The 21763-nt window shown below is 32.7% G+C and overlaps 2 protein-coding genes across 2 annotated transcripts in view; both read right to left on the bottom strand.

Annotated features, from left to right (window-relative positions):
* Positions 1 to 9623: 9623 nt before the first annotated feature.
* On the bottom strand, positions 9624 to 10238 carry LOC21387639 (classical arabinogalactan protein 1). The gene has a single exon (XM_010110111.2). The coding sequence runs from the start codon at positions 10135 to 10137 to the stop codon at positions 9757 to 9759; it is 381 nt and encodes a 126-aa protein (XP_010108413.1). The 5' UTR covers positions 10138 to 10238; the 3' UTR covers positions 9624 to 9756.
* An 8119-nt stretch (positions 10239 to 18357) lies between these two features.
* Positions 18358 to 21763, bottom strand: part of LOC21387637 (bifunctional riboflavin biosynthesis protein RIBA 1, chloroplastic) — a 5553-nt gene continuing 2147 nt past the window's right edge. The window contains exons 2-7 of the mRNA XM_024173486.1: positions 21689 to 21763; positions 21355 to 21576; positions 20649 to 20971; positions 19853 to 19982; positions 19142 to 19438; positions 18358 to 18923 (exon numbers count right to left, since the gene is read on the bottom strand). The exon at positions 21689 to 21763 is cut by the window's right edge and continues 331 nt beyond it. Of these exons, the coding sequence (XP_024029254.1) occupies positions 18657 to 18923; positions 19142 to 19438; positions 19853 to 19982; positions 20649 to 20971; positions 21355 to 21576; positions 21689 to 21763 (1314 nt within the window). The 3' untranslated portion in view covers positions 18358 to 18656. The remainder of the gene's footprint in view (positions 18924 to 19141; positions 19439 to 19852; positions 19983 to 20648; positions 20972 to 21354; positions 21577 to 21688) is intronic.

Here is a 21763-nt window from a genome sequence, read left to right as displayed (position 1 = left end):
AATTTCTGTTAAGCATAGAAATTCTAATTGAGTCTACCGATGGTCATATATAGAATGATCTTAATCCTGAGTTTTTAACAAACTCCTATTTATGGATTTGTGTCTTTTGATTTACTCGGTACGGATTTTGAGACCCTGAATCATATTCCTTGTATTTTGGAGACTGATGAAATAGATAGCCGAGAATGTTATTATACGAGATGGAATCCATTATTTCTTGAGAAAGAAGTAGATAAATAATTCTCTTGAGTGTTGATTCGGTACTTGGATTAGTAAAAGCGCTGATTAACGCCCAAAAGTGATATTCACAAGCGGTCAATTGTAGCACAGAAGGGCGGTCGTATCCACAGAGAGATAACAAAATAACAAGAAAGATTAACAGAATAAGAGCGTTAAAGAAAAGTGAATTAAGGAAAAAGAATAGTTATTTTGAGATTTTGTTGCAAATAAAATAGAAATGAGGGAATTTGTATGAAGAAAATTCAATAATAAAAACGGTAAGGTGTCGAGAATTCTTAATGTTTCATTCACCAATTCCAGTTTTGATTCACAAAATAAAAGAACCGAATAAATTAAATCTCTATGTTGACTCCGGAAATATTATTATTACAAGTTATTTAAAATTGATAATATATCAATCTGATAATATTGCAGTAAAAGACAATTTATAAAATAATTTGAATAACAAAACATTGCATGACAGAATTACATAAAGAAAGCGTGACTGAACTTATATAAAAATTGGCAAACAATATTTTGAAAAGTAATAGAAAAATAGATGAGATTTAATTCATTCAGATATTTAACTTTACAGCACAAGGAATCAAAACCCCGAATTGGGTCACTCAATAGAAGTTCATCTCTAACCTCACCAAGAAAAATTTAGCCTATCTTGCAAAACATTCTCACAAGTTCTAGAGAGAAAATATGAGACTGACAGCAAGACGACAGAAAACTGAATATTAAAAACTTTCAAAAACCTTAAGCTAACCTCTCTATTTACAGTGTTCAGAGGTTGCCTGTCAAATAAGGAAACAAACAATAAAAATAGAAAATTACAAAAGAAAGGGAAACAAAATAAAATTACACATAAATTTGGAGAAATCATATATGAAATTTGGGGATGAAATCTGGCCAATTTACTCTGATTTGGAAGGAGAAATTCGGACTCAACCCTAGTGGACACGTGTCGAAACGAGATTGGCATTGATGAGAGAAACGTGTCACGTGTCGCATGCGGATTGGTTAGAGTGTGCTGGCGCGGCATGGTGGAGGGTTGCTGGCTGACATTAGGGTCCCACCGAGACAGGTGGCGCACGAAGAATGGGCGGTCCTCTGGCACTGACCAGCCGTGAGACCCACGCGGACTGAACTTTGGACGCACGGTGATGCCTTCGTGGAGGGAACGCGCTTACTGAGGAATGGGCGTGCTGGTGACGCGCGAGAGGAAGAGTGAGGAACGTGGGATAGCTGGACGGTGGGGCCCATGGAGCTGATGCACTTGGCCAGCTCAGCTAGCTCGGCGCGGCTCTCCCTCTCTCTGATCGGCTTGTACGGCTCGGCTGAAAGGCTTAGCTCCAGGTGGTTGAAAACATGGCTTTCATGGCTTATTTTTGTGTAGCTTTTTACACTGCTTTTTATCTGTAAATAATTAAGCAAAAACTAGACAAATTCTAATTAAAAATATTATGAATAAAAATAATGGAATTGTTTAATTAAAGCTTAAATATTTTAATATTATACAAATCAAAAGCAGTATTTATGGTGTATTTTCATGCACTAATCAAGCCCTCTGGTTCATGAATGTGTTTTATGAATCACTATCCATTAAAGAATCAATGGTACTCAAGGATGAAGATATAATTAGAGAGGTTAACGGATTCTACCTGACTCTAATTATGAATTATTTATGGATGATTGATCTATATGCAATGACTATATCAAATGGACACTTCACAGTTTAGAAGTAATTAATGTCTATAATTTCGAGAGTTCAATTCCAAGTTTAGTGGAGTAACTATTGGAATTAATAGAATTAATTAATTAATTAAAGTGTTTAATTAATTATTAATTTTATTAGAGCTCGGGATTATAGGTCTATTAGTCCCCGCGTCGTCCTTTTAATTCTACCAGCCACAAAAGACAAAATGGTAATTTTAGAATTACAGAATTCTAAAATTAAATACTCAGAAAATAATTAATTAAGAATTAATTATTATTTAAATAATGTGATTATTTAAATTTAAATTTGAATCATGAACATAATTTAAATTTATCCTTTTAAACTTATTTGATAAGTTGTTCAATTTAGAATTCAAATTAATTTAAGTTTGACTTAAATTTGAATTTGAATTTGAATTAAAATTAGACTACAGGATAAAGGATGATTTTCTCTTCCTTCCCTACTGCAATTGGCGCCACACACAGGGATAGAAAACCCTAGGGTGGCCGGCCACACAAGGATAAGATAGAAGAGAATTTTTGTTCAAAATTCAAAATAGGAGAGAGAGATTTGATTCCTTCCAGAAGTTGGACTTCTACTCTATAAATAAGATATGATGAAAAATTACGCGTGACAATTTTTTTTAACCTAACTGAAAGGGGGCTAGCCGAATTCCCTGTTATAGAGAGAAGGAAATATTTTTTCTCCGAAAAAATTCCACATCGTGCATGCGTTGGTGTTTGTGGAAAATTCGAGCGTTTAATCAAACCCGTTTTTAGTCTCGAGTGTGCCCACACACACATTTACGTAGATTCAAGGAATTGACGTGGAAGACTTTGGTTTTCTAAACACAAAGCTTTGGAGCAATGATCGTTCGTGGTCAAAGAACTCAAGTTATCATCCGAGTCAACCTCCAGGTATTTTTCCTAATTGAGTTGTTGATATATAAATTAATGTGATTAATTTATTCGTGCATAAATTAATATAATCTATAGAGTATCTCAAAAGTTTTATGAAAATTTTTGTTATACTTGATCCGCCCTTCCGCACCACGCTTTCGCATCCGAATTCGATTCGGTAACCAACAAATGTTCCGTATGTTGTAATTAAATGCTCATTGAGACCCTATGTTTTTTAAAAATAAAATGTACTCCATTGTTTTACAAATGATATATAAAAAAATATCACTTCTTGTTAGAAAAGATAATAATTAAGGGGTGATTTTACAAATTTTCCTAATTAATAAAAAAAATGTGTGATTTATGCTTGAATGTGCATATATATATATATATATATATATATATATATATATATATATATACCCAATCAAAGCAACAATTGAATACGATCCAAACATTCATTAATTGGCACCAGTACTGTGTGTAGAGTATGAGAATACAAATTTCAGCGGAATTTTTGTTCTTGGTTATAACTTAGAGATAGATTCTCCGGTATACTTGGCATATCGGTATATTAGGTTTTTTTAACTATTGAATTTGTGTATTTTTTAATTTTTATGCGATTTTATGTAAATCTGACGGACAGAAACTTACATACCAGTATGTTGACGCACCAGAAAAGGTCCCTGACTTATAAGCTTGAATTTTTTTTAATATTCTTTTCATTTTCTCGGCCACGTAGTTTAGTTTCTAAGTAATTTTCATATAGTGTCAACACAACTTCGAAGTGATTTCCATGTTATTTGCGGAGGTCGATTTCCAACTGTCGATTTATATTAGGGGTTAATGACCAATTCGCAGAGTGATAGATGTTTGATCTATTTGTCTAAAATGATCAAGCAGATGAGCGATAAAGTAAAATGTAAAAAGTAAATAAAGACACCAGAACCAAATGATAGGGCTACGTCCACTATAGTGTTTGTTATTTGCACTATGTAGAGAGAAAATAGTAAATAGAGCTTGATAAAGCTTGAGATAGACAATAATGGAGGAAAGAGAGAGAGAAGGGCAGCTCAAGGACGTGTTGCAGAGGTAGTGCATGAGTTTTTGAGTCTCAGAATATCCTTGACGTTGTGGGAAGGCTTCCTTTTTTAGCTGCAGACTGTAATTGCTTATTTTAGGTAGTTTTCCGAATTGACTTTCCTAATTGTGCTTTGATCTCATTTCTTTATAGACTTCGTATCTTATATGATTTCGGCATCCTTTGGTGCGATTTGGTAACTTCCTAAAATTCTGAAATGAAAGGTTCCTCGAAAGATTCTCAAAATGTTCGTTGAAGCAATCTTAGTCGACTCCAGATGCTGATGTTGTTTTGAACTGATCTTGAATTTGAATTGTCTTCTAATCTTCTTGACCTGTTGAATCCTTCTGAGAAGTCTTTTTAAATGATGGTTTTCAAGTCTACTCAACTCAAGTTGGCACGCGTACGGTTGAGATTGAGTAACGAAATCTGACCTCAACACTGTTACAAAGTAATTCTTGAGTTTCTTTGGTACAACCTAGAATGAACTAATAGGAAGAATCTAGGAAAATGTATGGATTTTGTGGAAGACACACACGATGTAAAAGTTTCACAGGAAAAGAAATTTTCTTTCTCCCCTTTGACAGGAAAAGAGTTTTACAGGAGAGACAGCAGCTTTATGGATGAAATATTAGACTTGACTTTTCTTTACGAAGAATTGTTGGTTGGAAACTTCTATGAAATTGAAAAATAAATAAAGGGACCACATATTTCGCCGGCAAAGATTGAATAGATTTATGGAAAGGATGGTCAATTGAGTGAAATTGATTTTTAAAAAAAAGATAGATTTTTTTTTATAATCTCTGGAAAAATAGACTATTGTAATCTTAGGTCCCGTTCATTTTATCAATTTGAGTTTAAAATTTAAATTTTATTACAGTAAAAAACTCTCAGAAACTGTTACATTTAATTTTTTTGTTACAGTAAAAAACTCTCACATAAAATCACATCTCAACTCGAATCAACGAACTAAACGGATCCTTACTTTTTAACCGTTAAATTTGTATCAAAATTTATCTATTTTGTGTATATTTTTAATTTGATGTAATAACTCTCACATAAAATCACATCTCAACTCGAATCAACGAACTAAACGGATTCTTACTTTTTAACCGTTAAATTTGTATCATAATTTATCTATTTTGTGTATATTTTTAATTTGATGTAATTTTAATAAAAAAAAGTCAAAGGGGGACTACCAGAAAAACTAAAAAAAAAGACTGAAATTGCATCTTTCGTAAAAAGTTAATTTGCAAGAAGATTATTGCCATAAAAAAATGTTAATTTGCAGGAAGATTATTGCCATAAAAAATTTTGCAGGTTGTTGTGGGAAAGTTCAAATAAATACTGTTGCCGTACATTTCTCACCGCTGGTCTGCTAGGTTCAATCAAATTAAGCAGGAGAACAAAAAAAGGTAAGCACGTTAGACAAAAATTTGATGAAAGTCAGTCAATTTAGAGTCACTTTTTCTATTTTTTATATATTTTTTAATACGATGTGGAATTGAGCCTACTCCCTCCAAAGTCCAAATCCCACCCAATCTTACCTCATTCCATTTAACTTAATAGTGATTAGAACGACAGTTTATTTTAAAAAATTATTCACTATAATAATTTAGCTTATTTCAAGATTGTTTACTTATAAGGTGTGATTTGAAGGTTACTCTAGTATTTATTTATCAGTGAGTATTATTAGTTTAAGTGTGTGATATACCGATGAAAATGTAACTATTATTTTATTATTATTTTTAATCTTTATGGCCATATTAGTACAATTATTAATGAATAACATTTTTAATTGTAAAAGAAAATTTACGAGGGTTAAAATGAGTTTATGGATAAAAGATAGTAAACAATACTTACTAAATTAGTCAAGATAAATTCAAAAAATCAAAAAATTACCAAAATTATTAATGTAGTAAATCCAAAAATTTTTTAAGTAAATCACAGATTTATCAACAAAAAAAAAAAATTTCATGAATAGATCAAGTAAATCGAGATTTACTATTATTTACGAGTTATTCATCATTTATTTCTATCTCCATTCATACATAAAATAACAATTGTTAAATAAAAAATCCTTTGCATTCTTTTCTTCAAAAACATAAGGAAAAGAAAGTCATCGTCTTTTTCTTTTATTCATTTTTTTTTTTTGAACTCACTTTCCTTCTTGTACTTTTATTTCTTCCTAGTTTCCTTTCTAATTGATTCCCATATGTAATAGGACTATGATACAACTTGAGAACGAAGAAATACAAGTAAAAAAAAAAACACAAGTAAAAAGGTAAGTTGCACCGAAAAGAAATTACGGAAATTAAAGATTATAATTCAAAACCATTGTTCATAAGGGGCTGGCTAATTTACCTTACAAAATAATTAAAAAAAAAAATTCTATCCTCCGTCCTGTCACGGAACATGGGCTTTTGGAAAAGTCTTAGCTACTCCTTTTCCAAATAAAATTCACTTTGATAAAAAAATAAAATGAAATAAAGAACCAAAAGGAGACTGATGAAGACCACGAATTAAAAAAAAAAACTCCACCAACGCTTATTTTATTATTTTCCAAATAATTCCAAATAAGGACTTATGTCTGAAGAAGACCAAGAATTAAAAATAATAATCATAATAATCATAAAGCAATACTTGCCAACTGTATGTAAAGCAATGTTTCATCGTACGCCTCCACTTTATTTGGCATCGTCAAAAGACAATTCACATAATTGATTACATCCAAACCCCGTGAAATGAGCTCTCTAAGAAAAATGAATTATGAGCACATAAAAATTAATAATATTTGTTTTATGCCCTTAAAAAGCCTCCACAAAGTACAAGAAACCAGAACAGAACCCCAGCAAAACAGAACTAAAATGGGCAATTGAAATTCCACAATTTCACAATTTTTTTAACCACATGATGAAAATTTTCAGCATATTGTACGCAATTTGTGTACTAAATAAGTCAAATAAATAATAATTTAACTGAACAACTAGATTGCAAGAATATATTACTAATAATCAAGAACACAAAAGCGTCGCGGTCGGATAATTTAGAGTGTAAATAAATCGAACAGAACACAATGTTTGATTCTCAAAGAGAGAAAGTAAAAATGACATTACACTCAGAACAACGCAAAATATAAAATAAAGATGATTAAAAAAAAGGATCGATCCGTAACTCTACATGGACAAAACGGCGATAACGCAGAGAGCGACTGCCACCGAACCGGAGACAGCGAATCTGTTGAGAACGGCGGCGTTCTCCGACGGAGCAGGGGCTACGGAAGGCGGAGTGGAGATCGTCGATGGAGTAGTCGCCGCAGACGGAGAAGTTGCCGGGGAAGAAGCAGGAGTAGACGACGTAGGAGGAGCTGGAGGAGAGGTCGCTGTCGCAGGCGAAGGCGAGACCGCGGGAGGAGAGGTCGTCTTCGCCGGAGAGGGCGCAGAGGCTGGAGTTTTCGCTGAAGGAGAAGGCAACGGAGATTTAGAAGGAGTCGCTGATGGCGGCGATTTGGTCGGAGACGAAGCTGGAGAGGCGGAAGGAGACTGAGCGAGAGTTGAGCCAACGAACACTGCGGCGATCATGAGAGCTGCAAGGATTGCGCTTGAGTGAGCCATTGTAGAGAGTCAGAGAAACAATTCTAGAGAGATAAAGTGACAGAAACAATTCTAGAGAGAGAAAGTTAGAGAAAGAAGAGCTGCGAGAGAGGAGGCGAATCGTTTGTCTGAGAAAAGAAAAGAGGGAGAGGAAGCGGTACTTATAGGGAAAGTGCTAGTGGGTGGACTTGACCCAACTCGGCTGAGTCCCAACGAGTACGTCCTTCTTTACGCGCAAATCGTCTGATTACCTAAAAATTAGGGACCCGAATCCCAAGGCAGATCGGACGACACGGAATGAATTTGAGTTAATACGTGGCGTGATTTGGTGGTGATTGAGTAGCTAATTGGGGCAAAAGATTTTGGTCTTCTGAATATTTGATTTTGAGTTTTTAGCTGTATATAGATTATTTTATTATTTTTTGTAACGGTCGATAGTGGAGGGAACTGGGAAGGTTTTGGTTTTTGGGCAACGGGCTCGACGGGGGAGAGTGGGCCCACTTATTTGGAAGCATAACACACACGTTATTGCTTTTTTGTCCAAAGCGTACCTCAAAGTCTTGCCTGGTTTTGATTTGGAATGGTTGTGTAGGGCCTTCAATGTGCATACTTTCAATTTCAAAAGTAAAGGAGGAAAAAAAAAAAAAAAAAAAAAAAAAATTCGGCCTCATTTTTTTTCAAAAAAATATTTAATTCGCATGATGGTAAGATTATAGAAGGAAAAAAAAAAAAACGTAACATTGGTAAGGAGAATATAGTACAAGGAAATTACCTTTTTATTTTGTATTTCTTTAATTCTCTAATTCTATTTAAAGATATGTAACATTGGTGAGGAAAATATAGTAGAAGGAAATAACCTTTTTTTATTATTATTTTGTGTTCGGTGTTAATTCTCTTCTCTAATTCTTTTATATTGAGAAAGATTAAAACATATTTTTGAATATTTGAAATGTTGCGTCCCTAATTCACTCCGTGATTGTTTCTCTCCTTTCAAAATCCTTTCATTAATGCCTTTCTTATTCCTTTTCTTAAAAAAAATGAATTTGTAATTACTTAGTTTCTTTATTAAGTTATACTGTATTTTATTCCTTATTTTTAGAAGATTAGGCAACTTATTAATTTTTGAATTCGTACGTTTATATATAATATTTGTTGTTATGAATGGAAAGGTTATGCCATTATTTTCCAAACACTTTATTAATACTATTTTTGTCTCGTACCAAATAAACTCTTAAGTCGTAGATTTTTTTTTCCTAAAAAAAATTAAGTCTTAGATTTTCGAGTACTAAAAAACCAATAAACTGCATATACCAACAAAAAAAAAATCATACACACATAATTTGGTTTTATTTTTTTTTTAAAGACTAATTTTGTTTGATTTTGTTTTTACAAAATTTCAAATCTTTTAAAAATAAATTCACTTTTTTCTAAATTGATCGATGATTTTCTCTCCAATTTCCAAACACGAACATTTCCTAAAGTATTTCTTTTGGAACTCGGTTATACCCTACAATTACTATTTCTCTTTTGAAAGGAATTTACGCTACAATTATTAGCAAATGCTAACATTGATTTGTGTCGAATGTAATGGCTCATGGGTGTTAACAACACTGAAATAAATCTCCCACGTAAATGCTGCCTATTTTTCAACTATTCTTTCACAAAAGGAAGAAATTTCTTCTTTCCAAAATCAATGGGGGAATCTAATTCAGGTTAAGCAATAATAATAATTAACTTTCTAATAAAAAGAGGTCAATGACGGAATTAATACAAGAAGTTACGAGAAGATTCCGCTTTTCTTAATATTAAAAAAAAAAAAAAAAAACTTTTCGTTGGTCGTTTTCCATACAAAATAATTTCATTTCACGATGATAATTCGACCCATGAACTTATGAAGTATTCTTTTCTAATTGTTTTATTCTTTCCAACAATATTTCTCGTCCCTTTCAAGGAAAAAAAGGGCAATATTTCTCAAGATTTGCTGATCATCTTAATTGATATTTACTCCTTTGATGGAATAAAGCAAAGCAAGCATCTTAAATTCGTAGCAAGTAGCAGCAAATGAAAAAAGAAACTGTCTCATTAATTTTCTATAATATAATCAACCATTGAATCAATACAAAATATAATGTAATAAAAAATTAATAATTAAAAAGTAATATATTGTCTATCAACAACAATGAATCCCACAAAATAACGAATCGCCAAAGAAAAAACTCCGATCGAGCAATCATAAACTCTCTACATCACGAAAACCGATACGAGAACGGCGACGGCGACCGATCCGGCTACGGAAAATGCAGCGGTAGCGGCAGCGTTCTCAGCAGGAGCAGGGACCTCCGATGACGGCCCGGAGATGGACGACGGAGTAGCCGCCGGAACATCAGAGGACGCCGGCGTAGGAGAAGGAGGAGAGCTCACAACGTCGGAAGGAGACGGAGCAGTTGCCGGGGGAGTGGTCACCGATGGTGAAGGAGCAGCGGTTGTCGACGGAGACGGCGACGGAGAAACCTTACGAGGCGCTTGCGCCGGAGAAAGAGACGGCGATGGCGATTGGGCTGTGGTTGAGGCTACAAGCAATGCAGCCATCAAAGCAACGAGCACAAAGCTTGGGCGGGCCATTCTAGAGAGAGAGAGGAAGAGCAATCTAAAGATAGAGACTGAGATTGATTATCAACAGGAGAATAGAGAAAAGTAGAGAGAATTGGTTGATGGTGCTTAGGAGGAGAAGAGAGTGGGTATTTAAAAGAAAATTTTAGGAGTTTCAGTCAAAAGATGAAAGCCCAGATCACCGTTAGATTTCACGACTTTGATTTGGTAATAATGATTAAACGGCATAGATTGATTTATTCGCTTTACTTAACACCTAAGGGCCTAATCTCATACGGAACCGAGTAACTGACTTATTCTATACGCGTTTTTGGTGATCTGCTTTGACTTTGCATCTTGATCGTACACATAAAAGAGTAGAATAGTGGGGACAACGAGAGCCGTTAACGAATCGTAACGGTTAGTTCGTGAATGGTGGAGATTGGAAACAGAGATGGAAACTGATAACGTGAAGTGGGACCACGAATAGAAGAGAAACTCAAAAACATAATGAACATGGTCATGGTCCAGCTGTTGCAATAATAATACCCATATAGCCGATTTAAACTTTAATTTTTATGGAAACGTATAGCCGAATTTTAGGCAACACACGTACAATAATTCAGAAGTTTCCATTTTTTTGTGTTTCCTGAAACGGGAAGATGAAGAGTGTGAGTTGTCTAGTGATTATGCCAGCAAAAACACGTCCATTTACAACTTTCAAAACCTATTTTTTACTTTAAAGCTAGCTATAAATTTCTTCATCTGCGTGGCTAATACATATGTGGTTGGCGTGTGTGTGTCAAATTTATATATATATATATATATATATATATATTTTAGAATTGTAAAATTTATAAGGATTGTTTTTCCTCAAAGAACTATATCTACGCACCACTTATATATATATATATATACACACGTGTGTGAGAAAGAGATTTATTTGAAAAATAACAAAAAATTGTTTATTTATAAAAAATTTTAGCACAAATTGAGGTGTGGATATCTTTTTTGCCATATAAAATTATATTTTATTATGGGTTTTTTCAACATGTAAAATTCAGATTTAAAAAGATAAAAATTCTACAACTAAAAATAAAACAATTAAAAAACGTACTTAAAATTTCAAATACATCAATTTCTCAAACGAAATTGGGTATCTGTGTCATATGGGTTTCTTAATTACTTTTCTCTATATGCACTTTCCTCTTAATTACTTTTCTCTATCATACTGTTATAACTATACTATATTATAAAATTTTTATTTTATAATATTATATGTTATGAGATATAATTACAATCTAATATATGGTATATTATAATATTATATTAATTATATTGTAACTATTAATATACTTCTAATATTTAATAATTATAATGTTCAAGCATAATTATGGACAAGAGGAAAAGAGATTGAAATGGCTATTCCTTTCATGTGAAGAAAGAATGATGATTCACGTATTAGACGGAAAAGTTATTCTAGTTTGAATGATTATTCTTTTTCCAAAAACTAATAAAACATCATAATAAATCTTCATTCATTTCTTTCCATTCCTTTCTCCTCCAACCAAACACAACCTAAATTGTTTGTTGATTTAATATTTACATGTTGATAGATTCGGTACATATCAAAAATTTGTATTTCCTCAAAAACCAATTTGATGATTTGATGATTCAACTGAGTACATTATTACAATCGAGATAGTGAAATTTCTTTTCTCCCCACAGTAAAGGTAGCTCTCCAATCGAGGATAAATCACTATAAATTATATGTGTTCTTGTTTAAATTCCGCTTTTAATTGTGTTTTAGTCCATTAAATTTGTGCAAACCATTTAAAAATTCGTTATTATTCTACTGACAAATTTTCACCATCAACGCCCTTTTACTCTTGATTCATAACTTTTTTAGTCAAATAATTACACTAATAAAAAGGTATTTATCAAGAATAAGTAATAAAAGTCCAGACTCACGCATTCTTAAGAGTAAATTCTACAATTTTCTCATATAAAAACTATAAGGAAATTTAGACATACATCTTATTAAATATATTAGGAAATTTAGAATATATTATAAATAGGGAAAATTAAGATTATTGTATTAATTACGATGCAATTGTGACTCATAAAACATAAGAATCTTTATAATAATTACTATGTATTTATACATTTCTAAAATATTTCAAAAAATTGATATATTTCAATTCCATTCTTGTAAATATCCTTAGGTAATTTTGGGTCAGTTTAACATTGACGCTCTGTTAAGAATTTGTGTTGTAGCTGTAATGTTAGTAATAAGTTGCTATGACCAGAAGCATATAGATATTTGGTAAATATTTTTATAAAATTGTTGTGAATTCAACGAGCAGAAATTTAGGTGTTTGGTATAGTGTGTATAAAATTGCTGTGAAAATGTATAATGACAAAATTAGACATACTTTAGCCCATTTTATAGTATGTTTTATTTCTATTCCATGGTCAATATTCAAATATAAAAAACTAAAATTTTAATTTTATTAATTAAAATAGTTCTTAAAAATAAATTACTTTTATTGATAGGAAAAATTATTCATTTACTAAAATTTTTATTTATTGTAGTTATTTTAAGGGATATTTACATTTTTATATCTTATGTTTTAGGTTTATTCAAAATTTATACCGTCAGTTTTTAATCACATCAAATGTACACCTTCAAATTAGATTTAATATGCAAATCTATACCTTACCTTAGTTAATTATTGATTTTGACCTTTAAAATGACCAAACTATCCTTAAGAAAAAGAGGGAAAAACCAAAACTTTACAATAGTACAAAAAAATAATAATTAAAAGCACAAAAAAAAAACTCATTTTAATGGTATTTTGCATATTTTTGAGGTAAAAAATGTAAGTATACAGTTTTTTTTTTTATATTTTATTCAAGGGTATTTTAGGTACTTTTAAGATTAATATCAAGAGTTAACTATGCAAATGTATAAATTTAGGTATTAAAGCTAATTTGAAGGTATACATTTGATGAGATCAAAAATTGAAAGTATAGTTTAAAAATAAGCCTAAAATACATTGCATAAAAATGTAAATGACCCTTATTTTAAACATTTCGATAATTAGTAAATATTTAAATAAAATTTATTATATAGTATACTTGTTAAAGATTTTCAATTTTTAATAACTATTTTAAAAATATATGTTTTTAATTTGGTATGAAATAAGTAAAATAAGTAGATTGAGAATTAAGTTTTTTTATTAAGATTATCTTAATAAATTTGGACAATAATAGCAGAAGCTGTTGTGCAAAAGAACACTTGACATGCTTCTTAAATTTTGCTGTTTGACAATAATTTTTAAAAACAGTTAGATAAAAGTAGAATTTATTAAACACCCTAACATGTTGTAACTTCTTAAAAAAAAAAAAGCTAAAAATAACCTGTAAAGCAAACGCCCTACATACATAATTAAGTAAAAAAATAAAATCACTCTTAACTTCTTTCTTTTCAATGTCAAGTAAGCACAAGCCCTTGATAAAATCTCTCATTTCCTGGCTTGATGATGAGAGGAATTGCATGAAAGTTGACAAGTGTTGGTAAAAGTCTCAAATTCATTGAAGTTCAGATAAAAGGGAAAAAGTCTCGATTCATTAGCATAAGAGATAGAAACTTTAACGAATAAAAACACTTACGAGAGTAATAAGTTGTTAACAACATAACGCTACGCTTGTTCCGCGTTTATTATTATTATTACTCAGTCGAGGACTCTAAACTAGCAAAGTGACGGCGACTACGCCGACGACAACAATGCAACCCTTCCACCTCAACCTGTTCAAAACTACGCCGTTTTCTGTCGGTTCAGGCGCTTCTGATTGCTGAAAAGAGTTCTCGATAGTCAGAGATGAGGCAGCACTCTCCGGAGAAGGCGCAATTATTGGCGGTTTCACTGCCGGAGATTGAATACCAGGCGGAGATTTCGTCGGAGAAGCCGCCGGAGACTGTACTGCCATGGCGAAGCCAATCAAAATTGCTGCAGTTAGCGTCAAAATCACAGCATTTAAGCTTGAACGAGGCATTTTAGGGATTGCGGAAGTAAAAGAGTAGGAGCTTGGTTAATGCATGAGAAAACGGACTTATAACAGGTCTCTAAAGATAAAAGGCTCCGTTTATTTCACCAATTCGAGTTTAGAATTTGAGTTTTACTATAACAAAAAGCTCTCAGAAATAGTTACATTTAAAAGACGTTTAGTTTATGGATTCAGAATTATGATTCAGAACCATTCTCGTTTTACTGGGCGTTGTAGCGCGCCTAAAGGGCCTAGAATTAGCCCCAATGGGCGCTACAGCGCGCCCAAAGGCGCTGCAACGCGCCTCAGCCCATGACAGTGAGCTCCTTCTTCCAAAAATGCGCGCTGTAGCGCGTTTTCACGCAGGCTGCAGCGCGCGTATGAAACCCTAGCTCTGAAATGTTGTAGTATAAAAGGAAAGAGTTGTCATTTGAAAAAGGGAGCCCCGGAAAAGTGAAGAAAACATCAAAAGGAGGCCGAAATCCTTCATCTTGGAGGTCCTTGGAAGCTCTTCAATGGATATTGAGTTTTATCTTCTTTCATCTATTTTTCCATGTTGAGCTAGACATTAAATCTAGGACTTGATGTAGTTTTATTTGAACTATGTTTTGAATATTTTGTTGATTGTTAATTTTATTTTATTTTCAATTCATTTATGTTTATCTATGCTTAATGCTTTTAATTTATTTGGCCAATGAGTTAGATGATTTTTAGATTGTGAATTTGATGCTCGGGAGAGATTGAATTCTTTATCTAGATTTGAGAAGCATAGTCTAGGTTGTTGTGAGACCGGGAGGAGATCAACGCTTAGATAATCAAATTAGGATTTAGGTCGTTGTGAGGATGGGAGGCGATCAATATTCCTATTTTCTAATTCTAAAGGCGAAGCTTAATTTGTGTTTAAATGTTCATTTCGAATAGGGATATTGTTTTGGGTATTTAAATACAATTTCTTGTGAGGCACTCGGGAGAGGTTGCGAGATGACATTAGAGCCTTGATTAATGAATTGAATGGAATTGATTAGCGAATACATAATAGGATGAACATAGGAATAATAAAGGGAAATCAAGTCCCTAGACCATTTGTGTATAGATACTTTATTTTTATTTTGTTTTAGTTTTGAATCATCATCTTATTAGGTTGCCTAGATAAAGTTAAGTTACAATAATCGCAGTACTTAACGACAATTCTAAACTCAATCCCTGTGGAGATGATACTCACTCACCTTATACTCAAAACTTGACACCGTACGCTTGCGGAAATTTATTATATAAAAATTAATACCAGTATCAAGTTTTATGTATTTTTTGTGAGAGAAAGCACTATAGAAAATCATAAATCATAGTTCAGAATCATAATTCAGAATCAATAACGAATATTGGAAACAAACGTCCCCTTACCTTTTTTATTACAGTAAAAAATTCTCATATAAAATCACATTTTAATTTAAATTAAAAATTTAAATCAGTGAAATAGACTGTCCAAAATGAGTGGTGGAAGACTCGGAGACAACGGTGAATCTCAGCGAGATCCAAAGGAATGAATTTGGTCGGTTGCTTAGATTTTTATTTTTATTTATTATTTATTATTTATTATTTTTTGGGTTTGCAAGACGAGCACGGCGTGGGTGGCATGATTGAGTGGGCAAACAAGGGAACTGAACATTGAGTTCGAGATATCGTGTTTAGCCACTGTCTTACACACAGTTATTCGCTAATCTTTTGGAATCCAACTTTGATTCATGCATGTTTCAGGAAAAAAAAAAAAAAAAAAAAAAAAAAAAAAAAAAAAAAAAAAAGACTTTAATTTATGTAACTCTTGCTTGGCCAATTATGTGTCGCCACATAACAAATTTCGACGATAACATATTCTGCACACTTTCTTGGGTATTCTTTTGTTTTGAGAGGAGGCAGACGTTTGGTGCATCGTACTGGGTTGTATATATAGATAGAGCCTTGTTTGTCTCGACAGAAATTTATCTTTATTAAATACAAAAGTGGACCTCACTTGTAGAATTCACTTTTTTATATTTATAGAGATAAGTCGCCGTCGGAACAGGAAGAGTTTTCCATATAGATATTATTGTGTTTACACACCGCATGTAAGGACAAAATTCTTGCGAAGAACCGTCCTTCACCCATATAATATGAAAAAGTAAAGTTTAACACGATGCTTATTTCATGCTATAATAATTTTAGATTTTAAACTCAAATTGGTGCTTAATCTATTAAATTTTTTTAGGAAAATTTTTAAAAATACCCTTTAAAATGGAGACTTTTTTATTTTTATTCTTTAACGTTAGGTCATATATTTCTACTTTTTAGATTATAACTAGTCAACGAGTAGAATTCTTTAAAATTGATAATTTTAATAAGTCAGGTACTTAAAAATGTATAATTTATAATTTTCTCATTTTTTTTTATTATTGTGCTTTGTTTTAAGACTAAATTTGTTATTTTACGCTCTTTATTTCCATCCTTAAGTAGTGGAATGATCAAATATGGTACGCTTCTGAACTAAGGGAGAACGCATGTTATGTTTTAAAATTAGATAGAATTTACTTTTGCCCCTAGAACTTTATTCTCTTTTACCACTTTACCTTTCAAACTTTAAAACTAGACTATACACCCCTAAATTTGAAAACGTTGTTAAGTTTGCCCTATATGTTTGTTTGATGCACGAAATTGATGACGTAACAATAGTTGGAGGAATAGTTTAATGGATTATTTTCATAAATACCCTTCTAAAGTATGTATTCTATCTCCAAATTCTCCCTCATATTTCTAAATCATCCAAAATATCCCGCGATCGATAGAAAACATTTTAAAATACCTCTTTTATTTACTTCTGTCTATAATCTAAATAATTTTACTAATGTGACATGCTATTAAAGATTAATTTCAAATTACATCAATTAAATTGATTAAATATTGAAAGACAATAATAAAGAATAAATAAAAAGCCTTGACTTAAGAAATTCAAAAATCAAATGGATCAACTAATTTTTTTTTAAGAATGATAGAAAACCCCCAAAAGAAAGGGGGAAAAAGACCTTTTTCCTCTTCAACCGTCAGATATCAGAAGAAAATCATCCGCAAAACCATCTGATCATCAGTTTGAAGTCTGAGAATTCATGGTAAGTTTGTGTTCGCCTTTTTTTAAGAAAAATATTTCTTTAATTTTTAGAGTCCATAATCATATTTTTATTTCTTTTTCATTTTGAGCTCAAAAAATCAAAATTTATTTTTGTTTTAAAAAAAGGAAAACAAACTTCACCAAGAATTCTCAGACTCCAAAGTGATGATCAAATGGGTTTGGTCTGCAAATTGAGAGCGGGAGAGGAAGAAGGTTTTTTTTTTTCAGTTTTTTTATTCTTGAAAAAAAAATTAGTTGATTTATTTGATTTTTGAATTTTTTTTTTAAAGTCAAGTGTTTTCATTTGTTCATTATTATTATCTTTCAACATTTAATCATTTATATGGATTTAATTAGAATTCATATCATTAACTATTTTTTAATCGCATGTTACATCAACAAAATTGTTTGATTTATATAGATGAAAGTGGACAAAGGATACATTCTGATCTATTTTGAATAGATTGGGGGTATTTTGGATTATTTTAAAAAATGAGGGAACATTTTTAAATAGGCTGCATACTTTAGGAGGCATTTACAAAAATAATTCATTAAATTAGCCCTCTAATTTTACCGCATCATCAATTATGTCCATCAAATAAGCAAAAGGAGGCAAAGTTGATAACTTTTCAAAGTTTAGGGAGATGCGGATAAATTTTCTAACTCAATTTTCAAAGTTTGAGGGGAGGGGGGATATACTTATCTTTCAATATTTGGTAGCACATCGTTACAACTTACAAGACATAAGTTTGGAGGAAAATGTATAAAATGTCTTTATTTTTATAAGTTCAGTACAGTCAACCTTTCTTTTACCTCCAATAAATTTGAACCCCAAAGTTATAACATAGACCCAACAATATATAAAAGTTGTGGCATGCCACTTAATTTTCTAAATATCTTTTCACTCGGAATTTATTTCATGCCTTCATTAGAAATTAAGCAAGGAAAGCAACAAGTAGGAGTAAAATCCAACTGGACTCTCTCACCTCTTGCTGACAAAAAAGAACCAACCGACAACGTCTTTTAAGAGGCAATTGCGAATGAAGTGCTGAAGACCACAACAAAGCTGAAAGAACCATTCTTAATATTTCATTTTATCTACCAAAAGTTCATTTAGCCATAATGACTTTTATAAGTAGACGATTTGAATTTTCGTTTCTTATTTAAGATACATACATCTTAAAAGGCAGAAAGAATGAATGCTGCATTTTAGTACAGACAATAAAAAATTAATCAGAAAGATTTTGTTAAGACCAGTAAATAAATAAATTGAACCCAGTAATTCAAGTAAATAACGTAACGTTCCTGTCGAGTTGTACTTTGCATCTCATAACTGAGGTTGTGATCTTGTTGGGCATTAAAGGGCTTACGAGTTAGATACAGCATCAGGAGTATCCGAGCTTGGTTTACCGTTGCTGCCAATAAGATTCCCCGAACGGCCGTTGGATTCTAAGCCGTAGACGTGTCCCATTTTGGCTCGTTTAGTCTCAAGATATCTCTTATTTTCCTTTGTAATCAAACTTAACAATGGGACCCTGCCCGCAACGGTCAGACCATAACCTTTGAGGCCGACATACTTTGCGGGGTTGTTGGTCATTAGTTTCATTGTTCGAATTCCCAGATCTCTTAGTATCTGCAAGGAATAGAGATAATGAGTTTAGAACATGTCATTCTTTCAGGTTTTAGACGGTTGTTATCAAGTTTGAAGTTTTTCACTCCACATGTTTTATAAGTCAACAAAGAATGACAACAAATTAACAATGAAAAGAAGGATGTTATTCTCCAAAAACCAAGTGAATTGGTCACTCAGAGCAATGAGGCAGTAATGTAAGGAATATTTCGAGAATATACCTGTGCGCCGATGCCATATTCTCGTGAGTCAACAGGCAAGCCCAGCTCTTCATTTGCTTCCACTGTATCACGTCCCTTATCTTGTAGGTTATAAGCACGAAGTTTGTGGCCCAAACCAATGCCCCTTCCTTCATGGCCACGGAGGTAGACTAAAACACCCCTCCCGGCAGCCTCAATTTGTTGCATTGCAAGTGCCAGCTGGTTCCCGCAGTCGCATCTGGCCGACCCAAATATGTCTCCTGTGAGACATTCTGAGTGCACTCTCACAAGAATATCTTTCCCATCCCCAATATCACCCTGTTTATAGCATGTAATTAGTCATATCATTAACTTTTTTCAGATATATATATTAGACAATTTTAATTAATTTTTCAGTTTCATGTAGATGTAAACAAATATGTATTATTGTATAGACACCCTAAAAATCAGATGATTGATTATAAACAAAATGTCCGCCAAGTCTAGGACTAATGATCAACTTAATTGTATAAATGTCCTCTTTTTGACTAGGAATCAAACCAAAATACATGTTACAAACACTGGGCTCTCAAGATTAAGCAGTGTTGAGCAGTGGACTTCTATAAGCTTCTATAAAATTTTAGATTCGACTTTGTAGCAACGCAAAGTAAAAGGTTTGTATATTAAACAACTATGTCACACATTTTCAGCAGAAAAAAAAAAAATAAATAAAAATAAAAAACTATGTCACACCTTAACCATTGCAATATGCTCTATCCCATCTAAGATTGATTTATAGCAGTAGGCTGTAAATGGTCCCCACATTGTAGGTATGGGTGCTGCACCGGAACGCTCTACTAATTTATCTCTCTTCCTCCTATATCTGCAAAAACAGAATCAAGCTATTATAAGAATCATAGAAAGCAAACTATGGGCCACAGCCTGTCGAGAACCACAAGGGAGAGTTAACTTCTAAAGGTTTTTGAGCAGCTTAGAACCACATCAACTATATGCATCAGCATTTTTAGCAACAGTAACAGATGTTTTATGCAATTGGCGTCAAATAAAAAGGAACCATATGTCGCTATTCTTCAACCTCTCATTTGTTGGTATATGAAATTCAAATAACACAGGTACGCATTGGTTAAAGTCAGTCAAAGCAATGCTAGCTAATTATTCTATTTCCCTAGCTAAAAGTGACACAACCTAATTCAAAAACTATTCGTAATTTAGTTTCTGACTCAGAAACTGAAGTAAAAGGAAGAAATGTAGATGTATAAAATGTGGTTTCCCTCACATAACCTTCTACACCAACAGAGAATCAAGAATGCATTAAACCAATTAACTGTCAGTAACAATAATTTGTCGCACAATTCTAAGGATGTAATATTGAAAAACGATGCGTACAAAGATCATCACTCAATATACGTGTAACTGAAATGTTAACAACATAGTAGACTACCAATACTAATGTAAGATCAAGGTAGAAGAACCGCTCTGTAGTTAAATAACTAAAAGCCTTATTGTAAAAGAGAGGTACTTATGTTACCTAATTAAATCAGCAATGGATATAATTTTCAAGTTCTCCTTCTGTGCAAATTCACGGAGCTTTGGTAATCTAGCCATGGAACCATCATCATCCACAACCTCACAGAGGACCGCAACAGGGTTCAGACCAGCTAGCACGGCAAGATCGACTGAAGCTTCTGTATGTCCGGCCCTTTTCAGAACACCGCCCTCCCTGTACTTCAGTGGAAAGATATGGCCTGGGCGATTGAAATCATTAGGTTTTGAATCTTTGGAAGCGAGAGCTAACACCGTCGTTGCCCTATCACGAGCTGACACTCCTGTGGTTGTACCATGTTTTGCATCCTACAAATCCCATGTACACACAAACCAAATATGAGAAAGAGCTAAGAACCAAAGATAAGAATAACATCAAAAGACAACCAATTACCGAAATCCCTAGTCATCTACTGAAAAGAAATTGCCTTAACAACTATGGTAATTTTCTTAAAAAAGTACTTTACGCTTCTCCCGGGTTTTTTCTTCATTGTCGTTGTGGATATCATTAACCTTTTAAGTTTCCTTGAAACAGCTATGGTAATTTTCTTGACGTACAAGATATTCACTCTTTAATGGAATAACAAAATCTCAACTTCTTAAGAAAAAACAGTAGTCAAACACCAAAAAATTTGGGAAAAAAAAAAAATCTTATCTGCTCCAAAACTAAAACCTCAAATAAGAATACCTACCACTGTCACAGTGAATGCAGTACAAAGTTTCTCCTCATTCTCCTTATGGTTTACCATCAAAGGAATTTGCAACCTCTCCAGATCTTCTCCTATCATGCTCACACAAACTATGCCAGTTCCATGCTTCACAATGAAAGCCATAGCCTCAGGAGTTGCCAATTCGGCTGCCATTATTAAATCTCCTTCATTTTCTCTATCCTCATCATCTACAACCAGTACAAACTGCAATTAAAATGTTAAGTTAGTAAATTAAAAATAAAAAAATATATATGGTGAAAAAGAAAGTACCATAACACCAGATTCTCTAAACACGAAAAGCAGTTGAAATACCCACCTTTCCTTGACGAATGTCTTCAATGGCCTCTGGGATTGAAGCAAACCCTTGTGTTGGGCGATCAAGGTCAAATTC

Source organism: Morus notabilis, unplaced genomic scaffold (assembly GCF_000414095.1).
Source record: "Morus notabilis unplaced genomic scaffold, ASM41409v2 Scaffold415, whole genome shotgun sequence".
In the NCBI taxonomy this organism is placed as follows: Eukaryota; Viridiplantae; Streptophyta; class Magnoliopsida; order Rosales; family Moraceae; genus Morus; species Morus notabilis.
The sequence above is the reverse complement of the archived record's forward strand: the minus strand, read 5'-3'. Positions and strand labels throughout refer to the sequence as shown.

What these genes read in the sequence shown, in the direction of transcription:
- LOC21387639 (XM_010110111.2), bottom strand. Translation starts at nt 10,137, where the DNA reads ATGGCCCGCCCAAGCTTTGTGCTCGTTGCTTTGATGGCTGCATTGCTT.